Source organism: Schistocerca serialis, chromosome 4, assembly GCF_023864345.2.
Source record: "Schistocerca serialis cubense isolate TAMUIC-IGC-003099 chromosome 4, iqSchSeri2.2, whole genome shotgun sequence".
In the NCBI taxonomy this organism is placed as follows: Eukaryota; Metazoa; Arthropoda; class Insecta; order Orthoptera; family Acrididae; genus Schistocerca; species Schistocerca serialis.
This window is the reverse complement of record NC_064641.1, coordinates 316,473,026-316,490,857: the sequence shown is the minus strand read 5'-3', so window position 1 is coordinate 316,490,857 and position 17,832 is coordinate 316,473,026. Positions and strand designations below refer to the sequence as shown.

General features: G+C 43.4%; 1 protein-coding gene across 1 annotated transcript in view; it reads right to left on the bottom strand.

Moving 5' to 3' along the window:
- LOC126474415 (glutamate receptor ionotropic, NMDA 2D-like) overlaps nucleotides 1–12,074 on the bottom strand; it is a 580,517-nt gene extending 568,443 nt beyond the window's left edge. The window contains exon 1 of the mRNA XM_050101884.1: nucleotides 12,042–12,074. Within this exon, the coding sequence (XP_049957841.1) occupies nucleotides 12,042–12,074 (33 nt within the window). The remainder of the gene's footprint in view (nucleotides 1–12,041) is intronic.
- Between the last annotated feature and the right edge of the window lie 5,758 nt (nucleotides 12,075–17,832).

The following is a 17,832-nucleotide window of genomic DNA, read 5'->3' as shown; positions in this document are numbered from 1 at the left end:
CGAAATTGAAGTAGATAGTTCCTGTGATTTAGTATGGGTAGAGGTCATTGTTGGCAACCGGAATAAAATGGTAATTGGATCATTTTACCGACCTCCCAATTCAGATGATACAGCTGCTGAAAGGTTCAAGGAAAAACCTGAGTTTGATTTCAAACACGCACCCGACTCATACGATTGTAGTTGGTGGAGATTTTAATTTATTCTCGATATGTTGATGAAAATACACGTTTAATTCCGGAGGTAAACATAAAATATCATCCGAAATTGTGCTAAACGCATTCTCTGAAAATTATTTCGAACAACTAGTTCATGAGCCCTCGCGAATAGTAAACGGTTGTGAAAACACGCTTGACCTCTTAGCAACACATAATCCTGAGTTAATAACGAAATCAAAACGGATACAGAGATTATTGAACGACGGGTTGTCGTAGCAAGAGTGAATACTGTAACCTCCAAATCCTCCAAAAATAAACGAAAAATATACGTATTCAAAAAAGCAGATAAAAATTCATTTGACGCCTTCCTGAGAGGCCATCTCCTTCAAAATTAATGATATAAGTGTAGTCCAGATGTGGCTTGAATTCAAAGAAATAGTATCGGCAACAATTGAGAGTTTTATACCAAATAAATTAACAAATGACGGAGCTGATCCTCCTTGGTACTCAAAACGGGTCGGTGCTCTGTTGCAGCAACAACGAATCAAACATGCCAACTTCAAACGGTCGCAAACTCCTCAAGATTGTCTGTCTTTTACAGAAGCTCGAAATTTAGCGCAGACTTCAATGCGAGATGCTTATAACAGTTTCCACAAGGAAACTTTGTCTCGAAACCTGGCAGAGGAGCCAAAGAAATTCTGGTCGTATGTGAAGTATGTTAGCTTCAAGAAACAATTAACGCCTTCTCTGCGCGATAGCAATGGAGATACTATCGAAGACAGTGCTGCCAAATCAGAGTTACTAAACACAGCCTTGCGAAATGCCTTCACAAAGGAAGACGAAGTAAATAGTCCAGAATTCGAATCAGGAACAGCTGCCAACTTGAGTAACGTAGAAGTAAATTTCCTCCGAGTAGTGCAGCAACTTAAATCACTTAATAAAAGCAAGACTTCTGGTCCAGACTGTATACCACTTAGGTTCCTTTCGGAGTATGCAGATACATTAGCCCCATGCTTACCAATCATATACAACCGGTCGCTCGACAAAAGGTACGTACCCAAAGACTGGTAAGTTCCACAGGTCACACCAATATTCAAGAAAGGCATAAGGAGTAATCCACTTAATTACAGGCCCATATCATTAAGGACGATATGCAGCAGGATTCTGGAACATATACTGTGTTCGAACAGAATGAATTACCTCGAAGAAAATGTGTGTGAATTTCTAAGGAACCAAACTGCTGAGGTCAACGGCCCCTAGACTTACACACTACTAAAACTAACTTATGCTAAGAACAACACACACACCCATGCCCGAGGGAGGACTCGAACCTCCGACGGGAGGGACCGCGCAGTCAGTGACATGGCGCCTCTAACCACGCGGCCACTCCGCGGCTGCCTCGAAGAAAACGGCCTATTGACACATAGTGAACATGGGTTTAGAAAACACCGTTCTTGTGATACACGACTAGATCTTTATTCGTATGAAGTGTTAAGCGCTATTGACAAGGGATTTCAGATCGATTCCGTATTTCTGGACTTGAAGAAGGCTTTTCACACTGTACCTCGCAAGCAGCTTGTAGTAAAATTGCTTGCTTATGGAATATCGCCTCAGTTATGTGACTGGATTTGTGACTTCCTGTCGGACAGGTTACAGTTGGTAGTAATTGACGGATAGTCATAGAGTAAAACAAAAGTGATTTCTGACGTTCCGCAAGGTAGTGTTATAAGCCCTTTGCTGTCCCTTTTCTATATGAACGATTTGGGAGACAATCTGAGCAGCCGTCTTAGGTTGTGTGCAGGTGACGCTGTCGTTTATCGAGTAATAAAGTCATCAGTAGATCAAAACAAATTGCAAAACGATTTAGAAGAGGTATCTGAATGGTGCGAAAATTGGCACTTGACCCTAAATAACGAAAAGTGTGAGGTCATCCACATGAGTGCTAAAAGGAATTCGTTAAACTTCGGTACATTATAAATCAGTCAAACCTAAAGACCCCAAATTCAGCTAAATACCTAGGAATTACAATTATGACCAATTTAGATCGCAAGGAACACACAGAAAATGTTCTGAGTAAGGCTAACCAAAGACCATTCGAAAATGTGAGAGATCTACTAAGGAGACTGCGTACACTACGCTTGTCCGACCTCTTTTAGGATACTGCTGCGCGGTGTGGGATCCTTACCAGATAGGACTGATGGAGTACATCGAAAAAGTTCAAAGAAGGGCAGCACGTTTTGTATTATCGCGAAATATGGGAGAGAGTGTCACTGGAATGATACAGGATTTGGGTTGAATATCATTAAAAGAACGGCGTTTCTCGTTGCGACGGAATCTTCTCACGAAATTCCAATCACTAACTTTCTCCTCCGTACCTGAAAATATTTTGTCGACACCGACCTATATAGGGAGAAACGATCACCACGATAAAATAAGAGAAATCGGAGCTCGTACGGAAAGATGAAGGTGTACGAGATGTAATAATAGAGAACTGTAAAGGTGGTTCTATGAAACCTCTGCCAGACACTTAAATGTGATTTGCAGAGTATCCATGTAGATTCAGATATCAAATAGTTCCACTAAGGCATGAGTTCCGTACACAGCCGGACTTGAAATTGGTAACAACTTTTTAAAACCAACCTTTTTGAGTACAGTACTGTCACACGCGATGTCGTACATCCACACGACAAATCTGGAGTCAACTGCTTTATATTATTACGCGGTCTTTAACGACAGAGACGTAGATCCTTGGTTTCTGCTCACTACCGCTGTCTTGTAGAAACACGGGGTGCTTCTGACGTCGCTTATGTATACGAGTGGTATAATACAGTCTGCAAACTGCGAAACAGTGTCTTTTGCCTTTACACTAAAATCATATCTACTAATTCTGAAAATCTGTACAGGCCTGTTCTATTGAGCTGCTCGACTGTAATCCTCGACATAACACAGACTCCATTCTCAGCGACCTTTATATCACGATTGTCCATGTCATTGTAGACAATACGGCATTCTAAACGAATACGATGTTGCAGTACCTGTGTTGTTATGAAGAATAATGCAATGTTCTTTCAGCCGTTATGAAATAACATGAAATGTATTCGTAGCTGCGAATACGAACAACCATCAGCTGTATGAGGGAATAAGGAGAGATAAATTTGTATCAGGCCGGGACTCGAACGTGCATTTCTTGCTGTTTGGGAACGGTCACACAAACCGCTTGGTTATCCTTCTACGATTCACGAGTAGACCCAAACTTCCATATGTCATCGACTCTGCGTCACAACTTGCACTCGCACACACGTCATGTAATTCCCGTACAGGAGAGGGAATTTTAATTGAAAATTACTGCCTGGTATCGGCAGATAAATACGATATTGCAGCGCATGTGTTTTTAAGAGGAACGAAGCAGTGTTCCTTCGGACATGCATGCTTGCATGAAACTTCCTGGCAGGTTAAAACTGTGTGCCGGACCGAGACTCGAACTCGGGACCTTGGCCTTTCGCGGACAAGTGCTCTACCAAGGAGAGCTTCTATGAAGTTTGGAAGGTAGGAGACAAGGTACTGGCAGAAGTAAAGCTGTGAGGACGGACCGTGAGTCGTGCTTGGGCAGCCCCGATGTTAGAGCACTTGCCCGCGAAAGGCAAAGGTCCCGAGTTCGATTCTTGGTCCGGCACACAGTTTTAATCTACCAGGAAGTTTCACATCAGCACGCACTCCGCTGCAGAGTGAAAATCTCATTTTACATGCATTTTCATGTCGTCATTCCCCTAAGCAGCTGATGATTGTTCGTATTCTCACAACGGCGTGGTCGCCGCAGTGCATGTTCCTTCGGAGATGCATGCATGTTCTTCTTAACACTGGCACTAAAAATCGTATGTTTCGGCTGATACCAGGCAGCGACTTTCAATGAAGATGTCCTCCGCTGCACGGGAATTACATAATGCGTGTACGAGTACAGGATGTGACACAGGAACGACGGCACATGGAAATCTGGTTCCGGCCGTGGGTCGTGCATGGATAGCCAAAGCGGTTAAAGCGACCGCTCGCATAAAGCAGGAGATCCAGGTTCACATGCCGGTCCGAAACAAATTTTCATTGTCATCACGTGTCCTAAATGGAATTTGCTGGCTTATATACTATACGGTCAAATTTCTTTCGGATTTGTAACCAGTGCAATGCTAGCAACTACATATTTTATATACAAGTACAAACAACGGTTTGCAGAGTCTCGTTTTCCTCTAGTTATCTCACATTTGACATCGTAGATACCCTTAATTGCTACCCTAAATTCAAGTTAGTGCTATTTCCCTTCTACTTCATCCATGAGCTCTTATCGCCATCACGGAAACGCCCTGTATTTTAACATTGAAAATATCGATTGCAGAAAGTGTTTTTAATTCCTATTAGACTAAATATTTAAGAATCTCTTAACTCCATGTGACTAAATCCATAAAATAGGCACAGTTGAACTTTAAATTGCGTAACAGTTCATTGGCTAGTAGCTTATGTTCACAGCCGGCCAGAGTGGCCGTGCGGTTCTAGGCGCTACAGTCTGGAACCGAGCGACCGCTACGCTCGCAGGTTCGAATCCTGCCTCGGGCATGGATGTGTGTGATGTCCTTAGGTTAGTTTGGTTTAATTAGTTCTAAGTTCTTGGCGACTGATGAACTCAGAAGTAAAGTCACATAGTGGTTAGAGCCTTATGTTCGCCGTTTCGTGCTATTACTGAGGAAGATAGTTTCATTGTTTGCATGAATTTTTTATTTTTCCTATTCTTTCGTTTCCTATATGGCGTTTCAGATCAAAATGGGTACCATATCTTTTTTTTTTTTTTTACTTTATTCGTTTGTGTTAGGTTTGTAAGAACAATCTTCTAGGGAAAGACATCCTTTGCAATGTAGTGTATGCCGCAAAGAACGGTGATAGTCCTTCGTATCTGCGTCTTGAATGGCTTGAGCGTCTGTTTATGGATGAGAAGCGAACTAAGCAGTGTGTAAACGACAACTATTTAAAACGTATCGTAGTGGTACATTCGAAAAGAATAAATTGATACAGGATATAAGCTGGGAAACAGCCTCAAAGTGGGCTACAAAGGCCACGTAAGCAACACAGCAAGTGTGCCGCGGTACATTGTGTCTAAAATCGTCCTCAAATGTTAAAAAAACCTTGTTCTTCCATTTACAGAATGTAAAATTGATGACTGTGTAGTTTTAACAGCATACAATTAACAATGAAATCGTTGTGTTTGTCTGGCCGTCTTACCGCGGAAGTGCTGTACTTGTAACGGTTAGCTTTAGATCGAATTGGAAACGTAATTAGTTTTTGTACTATGTTTACAGAAGCTTACATTAATAATAGTAACGAATTAGCCTAGAAAGCCGGTGGCGTAAGAGACGTTGAAGATACCGTACGGCGCACATTCCCTGCAGTTTAGGTAGGTGCCTGTTGTAGGCCGATTTCTGGTTGTTTGGTTTGATAGACCGCAAGTGTCCTTTATCAGTTTCTCTGTCTCGACTTCCACACATAATTGTGGTTAGCTGTACACGCTTATTGCCTACACCCTGCACAGCACTTGGTTTGTGTTATTCACGCCTGGAATTTGCATTCGGTGTATGTTATGCGAAACTGCTGCAGCATATAGGCCGAAAGAACAACAGATTAAGAAGTCATACGTCATACGTAGGCGGTTCTAGATATAAGGAAGACACTATGATCTTACTTATATTCATACAGTTATCTGAGAAGAAATGACAAATTCATTGAGAGAAATGATTGAAGAAAGGCACACGATTATCGCAAAAGAATTTGAGGCACTTAAGATCACAAACGGCTTTTTAAAGAGGAACTTTAAGAAACAGACTTTTTTTTATGTGTGAGTCTTATATTTATTTTGAACGAAAAACGGAAAGACTATTTCGTTGTACTGGATATAAACTGAAAAACATAGGGAATACAACTTGCTGTAATTACATTTGATTTTAGCAGCAGCAGTAAAATACTCTCATTTTTCTTATTGCCTGTCTGTTGATTTTCTTACTTCAGGGAATGAGCAACGATAGTTTTGTGGTGAACACGAATACCAAACCCTTCTGCTAACGATGATATCCAGCAAAATTTCTCTGCCTAACGAGTGCTCTTTGAAAATGAGGGAGAAATCGGGAATGACTGATAACAATTATCCTCTACGATGAAAGTATAACACCTGCTGCGGTGCAACAGACACTTTAATTATACAGAAAATACGAATGCCATGTGGTCGCTTGACTGTTCAGAATTCCAAACTGCGCTGAGTCATCGTAAATTGTAGAACACCCAAGAGAATAATCCAGATGGTCGAAGGTCTAGCAAATACGTCAATAATCCGCAGAAAAGCAATCCAAAACTTAGCCCAGTTAAAATCCAGTAAACAGACAGGACACAAAAGTACTTGTGAGAGAGGTACAGACTTTAAGTGAGATACAGACTTAAGCACAGCACGATTCAAAATGTCTTGCAGCGGCCCAGCAGCCAGGTTCTTTTCTCCGGGATGAGGTCAGGAGTCAGGTATATGCGGTGAGCGCTGATTCCTGTTACTGGTCGCTGGAGGAACCGTTGGTAGCAAACAAAGCAGAGCATCGACCAAACCGTCGGATGACTGATACATAACAGTAACAAACGACCATCGAGCTGTAATTTTTTTAAATTTGGTATTTAAAGAAAAATAAATGAAACTTGAGTTCATATTAAGTTGTGCAATATTACAACATCATTGCATATTTGTAAAATAATGTATCAGTCAATAAATTTGTTAGTACTGTGATTGCTATGTTCTTGGATTTAGTAATCAAATCTTCTTTCAAATGGAAATTGGTGTACTATTTACCATTTTGATGAAGGTAAGTACAATTTACCGCCCAAATGCATGAGTAAACATTTAGCACGATAAAAACGTGTCGTGAATTTTTCCTTCATTTACTTTGCCAGTTTTATACTTTAGTAAAGCGTTACAAAGTGTTATCTAAATACAGCAGATTTTAAGAATTGTTAAAGTTCTTAACATTTATATATGATACAGTAAAGCAGCTACGACAACTTGCTCGTGTAGCTTAACGCGCAGACAAAGAGCTTAGCTTGATGCGGAACGAATCCACACCGTCTGTCTGGTGCACCAGCCAGTCTGAGCGTGGTTTCAGCGCGGTTTACCAGTCTTTCTTAGGCAACGAGTGGGTTCACCCAAGTCTTCTGGTCAGAAAATACGATAACACACAGAACAAAGTTTACGCTATCGACTGACAGACAGCACGTACGACACTCCTGCCTTAGGGTATTTAACAACCACGTTAATAGGTAAGAATTCGGCTGAAAAGTTAAAAAATAAAATTAATAAATAAAAGAGCCAGCGCCCTTCATACGATGAGATAAATGGTAAGGAAGAGAGAAAAAGTAAATCAGCGAAGGTTAGAGGTGGCGCAAGCTTTCTCCGAAAGATGGGGAAGAGGCTGAAAAACTCAGGTGCACAAGCATTGTTTAGTCACTTCCCGCACTCTGGGATAACGGGGGTTGTGATCCATCGTGAGTTGTATCAAACATAATAACATAAGACATCAGTGAATAGATGCATGAAAAGTATATCAGTTTATCGAAATTAATGCAATGGGAAGTAGGACCTATTTTCTGCTATGCAGTTCACAGTGACTTGTGAATTGGATTCCTCATAATATCGTGTCGGACCTCTGTTTTCAATGGCGTAGTGCAGCAGCTCGACATGTCGTGAACACAACAAGTCGTCGGAATTCCCCTGCAGAAATATTGACCCATGCTGCCTCTACAGCAGTCCATGATTGCGATAATGGTGCCGGTGCAGGATTTTGTGCTACAACTGACCTATCGATTACGTCCCAAAAATGTTCGACGCGATTCATATCGGGCACTCTGGATGGCCGAATCATTCGCTCGAATTGTTCAGAATGTTCTTCAAACCAATTGCGAACAACTGTGACTCAGTGACATGGCGCATTATTATCATCCATAAAAAATTATATCCTTGTTTGGGACCGTGAAGTCCATGCTAAATCCAATGATCTGTTTACTTGGACCAGAGGACCAAATCCATTACATGTAAACACAGCCCACACCATTATGGAGCCACCACCAGCTTGCAAAGTGCCTTGTTGACAACTTGGGTCGCCGGCCGGTGTGGCCGTGCGGTTAAAGGCGCTTCAGTCTGGAACCGCGTGACCGCTACGGTCGCATGTTCGAATCCTCCTTCGGGCATGGATGAGTGTGATGTTCTTAGGTTAGTTAGGTTTAAGTAGTTCTAAGTTCTAGGGGACTGATGACAACAGAAGTTATGTCCCATAGTGCTCAGATCCATTTGAACCATTTGAACAACTTGGGTCCATGGCTTCATGGAGTCTGCGCCGTACTCGAATCGTACAATAAGTTCTTACCAACTTGTCTGACCATGCCAAGTCGTCCAGGATTCAACCGATATGGTCACGAGCCCGGGAGAGGCGCTGCAGGCGAGGTGCTGTTAGCAAAGGCACTCGCGTCGGTCGTCTGCTGCCATAGCCCATTAACGCCAAATTTCGCCGCACTGTCCTAACGGATACGCTCGACGTACGCACATTGATTCCTGCAGTTATTTAACAAAGTGTTGCTTGTCTGTTAGGACTGACAAATGTACACAGAGGCGCTGCTCTTGGTCGTTAAGTGAAGGCCGTCGGCCACTGCGTTGTTCGGGGTGAGTGGCAATTCCTGAAATTTTTCTTTTCTAGGCACATTCTTATCACTGTGTATCCCGGAGTATTGAATTCCCTAACGATTTCCAAAATGGAATGTTCTGTTGCGTCTAGCTCGAACTATTGTTCTGCAGTCAAAGTCTGTTGATCCCCGTGATGCGACGATGGTGACTTCGGGAAACTTTACGTATGAATCACCTGAGTAAAAATGACAACTCCGCCAACGCAATGCCTTTTCATACCCTGTGTATACGATACTGCCGCCAACTGTATTTGTGTATATAATTATCCTGTGACTTTTGTCACTTCAGTGTAGAGTACGGACGCAGACGTGGGAATGGAAGAAAATGGTAACTTTTCATATTTTAATCGTTTTATTCGAAACTGTTTGTCCTAAACGAGGAATCTAATTTGTCCACGAGAAACAGCTCTAGAGACGTTCTGAGATACTGTGAAGTGTAGAATATAGATTGCCTAAGAACAATTTTCTTTTTTGTTGGAGGACGAGCAGTACATCCTGCATGATCTTCTCCATTATTTTCGAAGGAGAACATTGTTTGTGGCTTTGTAGCTGATGAAGTATTTTTTTGGAAATAGAAGCATTCGCCCATTTAGTGCTTCCTGCTGCCGGTGTCGGTTTCGGAAAGTTGCTGTGGAGCGCCGCTACGTAGCTGTCTGATGTAAGCGCATTTAAATTGATTTCAAAGCGGGACGCGCACCGCTCATTATTCGTAAACGAGACGCGGCGTTACTGCCCGCTGTTTGTTAACGAGACTCTGCGGAGCGTGATTACGAGTGAGCAGTAAACACAAAAAGGGTCACAGGCAAGAGCGCGGCCGCAGCGGGGTGATCATACTCCGTCCTGTCAGCGAGCTACCACCACGATAGCATAGTTAGCAGTGTCTGTATTAATGATACAGCGAGGCTGTCATTCTGTTGTTTGTACTGCACTATTCGCGACGATTATCCGTAAAGTTCATCGAAAGGGAGGGAGGAATTTTTGCTAGAGGTACTGCAGATACATCGCTTGTGTACACGACGTGATGCAATGCTGTCGTGCCACATACAAGCAGTCTTCGGAAGTGAGACTGAAATGTTTGTATCAGTTACAAACCTCCCCAGTATAAAGGCCGAGAAGTAACAGAAGAAAAATAATTTTCGCAGCATATTTACACTGTATGGATTTCGAGTAGCATTTCTCGTTTATCTTTACAGGAACATGTATTATATTAGACCCACCCGGATCAGTGCTTCTGAGACGGGGCGGTACGCTGGACACTGATCGAATTCTCCCGATGTGGTAACGACAGTGGTCGTGTGCCTGCTAGTCTGGAAGTGATTTCTAGACGGTTTCCCGCATCTGACTAGGTGAATATTGGGCTGTTACCAAAGTTCCGTCTCATTTACACTGCTTATAAACATTTAGAGAACTTTCGCACACTTTCATACGACTAACACAGTCACAGATGCAAAATACTAACACGAATTCTTTACAGACGAATGGAAACACTGGTAGAAGCAGATCTCGGGGAAGATCAGTATGGATTCCGTAGAAATGTTGGAACACGTGAGGCAATACTGACCCTACGACATATCTTAGAAGAAAGATTAAGGAAAGGCAAACCTACATTTCTAGCATTTGTAGACTTAGAGACAGCTTTGACAATGTTGACTGGAATACTCTCTTTCAAATTCTGAAGGTGGCAGGGGTAAAAACAGGAAGCGAAAGGCTATTTACAATTTGTACACAAACCAGATGGCAGTTATAAGAGTCGAGGGACATGAAAGGGAAGCAGTGGTTGGGAAGGGAGTGAGACAGGGTTGTAGCCTCTTCCCGATGCTATTCAATCTGTATATTGAGCAAGCAGTAAAGGAAACAAAAGAAAAGTTCGGAGTAGGCATTAAAATCCGTGGAGAAGAAATAAAAACTTTGAGGTTCGCCGATGACATTGTAATTCTGTCAGAGACAGCAAAGGACTTGGAAGAGCAGTTCAACGGAATGGACAGTGTCTTGAAAGGAGGGTATAAGATGAACAATAACAGAAGCAAAACGAGGATATTGGAATGTAGTCGAATTAAGTCGGGCGATGCTGAGGGAATTGGATTACGAAATGAGACACTTAAAGTAGTAAAGGAGTTTTGATATTTGGGAAGCAAAATAACTAAATGGTTCAAATGGCTCTGAGCACTATGGGACTCAACTGCTGAGGTCATTAGTCCCCTAGAACTTAGAACTAGTTAAACCTAACTAACCTAAGGACATCACACACATCCATGCCCGAGGCAGGATTCGAACCTGCGACCGTAGCGGTCTCGCGGTTCCAGACTGCAGCGCCAGAACCGCGCGGCCACTTCGGCCGGCAGCAAAATAACTGATGATGGTCGAAGTAGAGAGGATATAAAATGTAGACTGGCAATGGCAAGGAAATCGTTTCTGAAGAAGAGAAATTTGTTAACATCGAGTATTAGTTTAAGTGTCAGGAAGTCGTTTCTGAAAGTATTTGTATGGAGTGTAGCCATGTATGGAAGTGAAACGTGGACGATAAATAGTTTAGACAAGAAGAGAATAGAAGCTTTCGAAATGTGGTGCTACAGAAGAATGCTGAAGATTAGATGGGTAGATCACATACCTAATGATGAAGTATTGAATAGAATTGGGGAGAAGAGGAGTTTGTGGCACAACTTGACTAGAAGAAGGGATCGGTTGGTAGGACATGTTCTCAGGCATTAATGGATCACAGCATGGAGGGTAAAATCCGTAGAGGGAGACCAAGAGATGAATACACTAAGCAGATTCAGAAGGAAGTAGGCTGCACTAGGTACTGGGAGATGAAGAAGCTTGCACAGGATAGAGTAGCATGGAGAGCTGTATCAAACCAGTCTCAGTACTGAAGACCACAGCAACACAACAACAACAACAACAACAACACTAAACGCAGATAGTTGGGGTACACACATTCCGTCCTGGAGGATAATGGGGAGGCAACGCGAGGAGTATCAGGCCACCCCTTAAATTAACCATGCCAAATCCGTTAACAACCTTGCGGATCCTGCTCAGGCGTAGGACAAAGGCACAGAAAAAGGAAGAAGAATTTGTATTGTGAGTTACAAGAATGCGTATTTTTTGGTAAGTTTGCTTCGGACGTAGATGTCGAGATGAACTCACGAGCATTGGCCTTCCAGACTTGTATGGGTTCATGGCCACTCTGCAGTGGCATGGACACTACATCAGATGGAAAGACACACTGGTGTGGTAGGCTACGATGAAAGAGCACACACATTCCTCGCCCAGTTGTGTTGATGTACCTGCAGCTTTCAAGTTGGTGACGTTACTATTCACACACAGCGATACACTTGTTCGCGGCTATCTCTTCGTTTGATATTCAGGTTTCGTTCGTACACTCTTGATTGTTTGTGATTCACGATGAATTACTCAGGTTTGTTCTTTCGGATTTGTGTACACTTTTCCGTCATCCACTCAATTCTTTTCGTGTGCTTATTATTTTTGTCGGAAACCACCTGGTGTCACACCCCCACATGGATAGTGCGTTATACGTGGCGACAAGGCTGACTCTTGCATACAAAACAGTTCGTAGTCATAGATCAAAAGTTTCTGGAACTTTGAAAGCGTCAAATAACGCTGGGGAACTACGTCAGCAACAGAAGCGAGTGCAACAACAAGAAGAAAAGCAGATTCAGGAACTGATCAAGCAGAATACGGGGATGATATGAACTCTGAGCATGCAGTCTTCCGGTCAGGTACCTGTGGGGAAATCTTCGGCTCCATCACCGCTATCTACTGTTCCTGACCACAGTGTAGAGAAATGGAAAACTACCTACATAGATTTATGTTGTACGTTAAGATCAGAAACTTATTGTGGTGTGCGTACTGTAAGACTTTCGGTACACACACCATCAGATTATTGGACTTGTCGGTCTAACGAAGTAGGCGAGTGTCAGCAATATGTCTCGTGGTCTTATCGTGGCGTGTTTATTTTCTGCCGTTAGGTCAGACGATAGAAATGCCACTTGCACGCTTAGAGTAGCAGATTGACGGCGACCAACTTTAAACAGAACGTGATTAATTTTCGCACACATTTATTAAAATAATAAAAATCATAGATATTACGTAACTTGATTCTGGATGCTATTTACAATTGACAATCTGAAGTTCCTTTGGTCTTGGTACGTTAATCTTATTCTCACATATCTCTGATACTTGACAAAGTGTCTATACATTTCTCTTCATGGCTATGTACAGGAATATGATAATCTTATTAGGCGCAAACGTAAACTTGACTATAGACTGGTACAGGCTAATGTAGGCTGGTACAGACAGGTGCAGATAAATGCAGACTAATGCAGACTAATGCAGACTGACTGATCGGAGGTCTGTACACTCGTTATAATACCTCGAGCGTTCAGGTATCACTGTGCGAGTGTGATCCGCGAGGAGAAAAGGTTCTATGTTAGCAGCAATCTCATTGGCTGCGTTACATATTAATACGCGGATCGGCGGAAGCAGAATTTGGTCCGTCTTTATGGCAGCGCCATCTCTTAGAGCGGAGACGGACGAGCGCTGCGCCTGCGCTGTTGTGCTTAGCGGGGCGCGCTCTAGTGGGAAAGTTGTGTACGCGCTGGCTACGCGGAACTATGTACACAACACTTATCTTATTTCAAGGTCCAGAGTGATCTGTTATTTAGTTGTAGGAGCAGTTTTTATGAAATGGTTCAAAAGTTACATTCATGCACGGACTCTTAAGCAACTAATCTATGCGACCTGCTGAATGAGTATCAGACACATCGCGGCAGCATGATTGCAACGTAACCAATACAGAAAGCATAGTGACTGTCTTTCGCATCCTAGAACGTACGAACTGCAGTTTGACATACGCCGATTCTTTATAGTTTCCAGATCATGACCGGACGAGGACATCCAAATTAGAGCTTTGGAATCTTCCAACCCTAAGTTAAGCACAGTTGCAAGAAGTTCACACTGCGACATCCACGGTATAAGTGCTGTGCAAAGGAATGTTTCTTGCTCTCAAGGGGATTTCGTTGATCTTAGGTTCAAATGGTTCAAATGGCTCTGAGCACTATGGGACTTAACTTTTAAGGTCATCAGTCCCCTAGAACTTAGAACTACTTAAACCTAACTAACCTAAGGACAACACACACATCCATGCCCGAGGCAGGATTCGAACCTGCGACCGTAGCGGTCGCGCGGTTCCAGACTGTAGCGCCTAGAACCGCTCAGCCACTCCGCCCGGCGTTGATCTTAGGAAACACTCATCCTAGCCAGTTGTGTTGAGTTATATCACGTTCCTTAGATTATTAAAATGTATCCCCTCTGCAGATTTGTCCACACCATTTTGAGTGTCATACCTGAGGACAAGAAACTTCTTCATCTTGTGATCCAGAAGAACTCAATGGCACAGGTACAGCCGTGGAATGCATACAGCTTTCGATGGCGCAAGAATTTTGTGAGAAGATTTTCAGATCTACACTCCTGGAAATGGAAAAAAGAACACATTGACACCGGTGTGTCAGACCCACCATACTTGCTCCGGACACTGCGAGAGGGCTGTACAAGCAATGATCACACGCACGGCACAGCGGACACACCAGGAACCGCGGTGTTGGCCGTCGAATGGCGCTAGCTGCGCAGCATTTGTGCACCGCCGCCGTCAGTGTCAGCCAGTTTGCCGTGGCATACGGAGCTCCATCGCAGTCTTTAACACTGGTAGCATGCCGCGACAGCGTGGACGTGAACCGTATGTGCAGTTGACGGACTTTGAGCGAGGGCGTATAGTGGGCATGCGGGAGGCCGGGTGGACGTACCGCCGAATTGCTCAACACGTGGGGCGTGAGGTCTCCACAGTACATCGATGTTGTCGCCAGTGGTCGGCGGAAGGTGCACGTGCCCGTCGACCTGGGACCGGACCGCAGCGACGCACGGATGCACGCCAAGACCGTAGGATCCTACGCAGTGCCGTAGGGGACCGCACCGCCACTTCCCAGCAAATTAGGGACACTGTTGCTCCTGGGGTATCGGCGAGGACCATTCGCAACCGTCTCCATGAAGCTGGGCTACGGTCCCGCACACCGTTAGGCCGTCTTCCGCTCACGCCCCAACATCGTGCAGCCCGCCTCCAGTGGTGTCGCGACAGGCGTGAATGGAGGGACGAATGGAGACGTGTCGTCTTCAGCGATGAGAGTCGCTTCTGCCTTGGTGCCAATGATGGTCGTATGCGTGTTTGGCGCCGTGCAGGTGAGCGCCACAATCAGGACTGCATACGACCGAGGCACACAGGGCCAACACCCGGCATCATGGTGTGGGGAGCGATCTCCTACACTGGCCTTACACCACTGGTGATCGTCGAGGGGACACTGAATAGTGCACGGTACATCCAAACCGTCATCGAACCCATCGTTCTACCATTCCTAGACCGGCAAGGGAACTTGCTGTTCCAACAGGACAATGCACGTCCGCATGTATCCCGTGCCACCCAACGTGCTCTAGAAGGTGTAAGTCAACTACCCTGGCCAGCAAGATCTCCGGATCTGTCCCCCATTGAGCATGTTTGGGACTGGATGAAGCGTCGTCTCACGCGGTCTGCACGTCCAGCACGAACGTTGGTCCAACTGAGGCGCCAGGTGGAAATGGCATGGCAAGCCGTTCCACAGGACTACATCCAGCATCTCTACGATCGTCTCCATGGGAGAATAGCAGCCTGCATTGCTGCGAAAGGTGGATATACACTGTACTAGTGCCGACATTGTGCATGCTCTGTTGCCTGTGTCTATGTGCCTGTGGTTCTGTCAGTGTGATCATGTGATGTATCTGACCCCAGGAATGTGTCAATAAAGTTTCCCCTTCCTGGGACAATGAATTCACGGTGTTCTTATTTCAATTTCCAGGAGTGTAGTTCTGTTGAATGGTTATGACGTCAGTCTCAACTTGGGAAACAATATAATCAAGCTGCAGTACATAATCAATTCCCTTCACAAAGGCTTTCCAATACACTGAAGTATGCCTGATACAAGTCGGGATATTTAGAGGATCAACAATGACCATTGAAATGTGCTGAATCTTTTTATATCGTAAACTCGGTTGTGTATATTTTGTGAATAAAGTTCGTTCATTTTATGTGCAAAGTGTAAAAAAAAGATATGTTTTAAGAATTTATTTAAGATTATCATTATTGTAATGATTTTGTATCATAATAATGTGTTCAGTAAACAAAATGTTTCCTCTAAATCTGATACGCCAAGTTACTTTTGCGGTGCATTTCACCCCTTAAAAGTGACACTGGTCATAAATTAAAAATTATTTGCTTGGTTATTTTGCCCCCTCTACACAGGTTTCAAGTTTTATCAGGATCATTTATTTACACTAGGGATTGTTTTCTTGTTAACAGCACTGCGCCACGGCAGTGTAACAGCACTACGGGCCGATACGCTGGTGTTCGCCAATTCGCTGTAAGCAGCAATAGCCTGACGAATCGTCGGTTTTTGCTTTAACTCCAGTCTTCATAGAACATGGCCATGCGCCCAACAAACTCCTGATTGACCCGAATACGAATAGTATTAAGTCGCAATTCCGGGTGGATATAGGGGCAGATTATATCATACAACTTGCAAAAGATGCCTTTGTGAGGGCAAATTACTGTATGGCCAAATTCAAGAATGTGGAATGTAAAGTCAATTTATTGTTCGTACACTGGCCGCTTTTGGTTTCCAAGCACTGAATGAGGTGAACTTGGTGTCCAGCTACGTACTTTTGCATGTTTTAGAATCGATAACAGAGAATTACAAGTAGTTATTCCAATCAAGATTGCTTAGTGAAAACTGTTATAAATACTTACTGAATTATTTAAAAAATAGAGAAATTCGTGGCGCATAGCCTGTATCAGTTATTTCAGAATATAGCTAAAATTGGTTTTCCAAGTATTTCGTCGTTCTCACTTGAAGTTTGAAGGGTTATGAGTTATCGCGTAAATATTTAATTTATTAGGCCTACATGCAGTGCATACATATATTTAATATGGAAGAATATTACTTAAAATTATAGCAGAACATTTAGTCCTTGGAAGATATAGATGTTCTATGAACTTTAGATTTTTGCAAAGGGTAGAACTTTTGTTAGGACGCAATTGGATGCTATAGGGCTGCAAACAGACACATTTAAGCATTATCCACTGCGCATATTCGGGAATTACGTGTATAATGTCCCCATTGATAGAAGTTTCACGTGGGTCACAGCTATTTTTTGAACAGTTAGCAACGGAAATGTGGAGAAAACTGCAGTTACTTACATTCACATCTCACCAAATCCAAAAGACGCCACAACATCCTGCTACGTTTGGTGTTTGTTGGTATGGTATAATAATAACATTGTACGTAATAGAGATTTTGTTGATTAGTTATTTTACTTTTCTCTAAAAAAAAGAGGATGGCCGATGTCGAATCTAAAACCATCACTTAAAAAATTAAAGCAATCAAGTGGAAAAAAACATGTAAAAAACATGCTGCAGCAACTTGAATACATGCAGCTGAGGACGGTTCTCCATAGAAATGTATAGAGGAAGTCTTTGATACAGTATTGTATTAAACTGGGGACCTAGAAACGATGGAGAGCCTTCGTTCCGTCGTAGCCCTTAGTGGTTTACAACCCCACAACAGGCCACAGCAGTCCACCCACCCCACCACCGCCCCACACCAAACCAAGGGTTATGATGCGGTTCGGTCCCCAGTGGACCTCCCCTTGAATGTCTCATACCAGACAAGTGCAACCCCAAATGTTTACGTGGTAGAGTAATTATGGTGCACGCGTACGTGGAAACGGTGTTTGCGCAGCAATCATTGACATGGTGAAGCTGAGGTGGAATAAGGGGAAGCAGCCCGCATTCGCCGAGATAGATGGAAAACCGCCTTAAGAACCATCTACAGGCTGG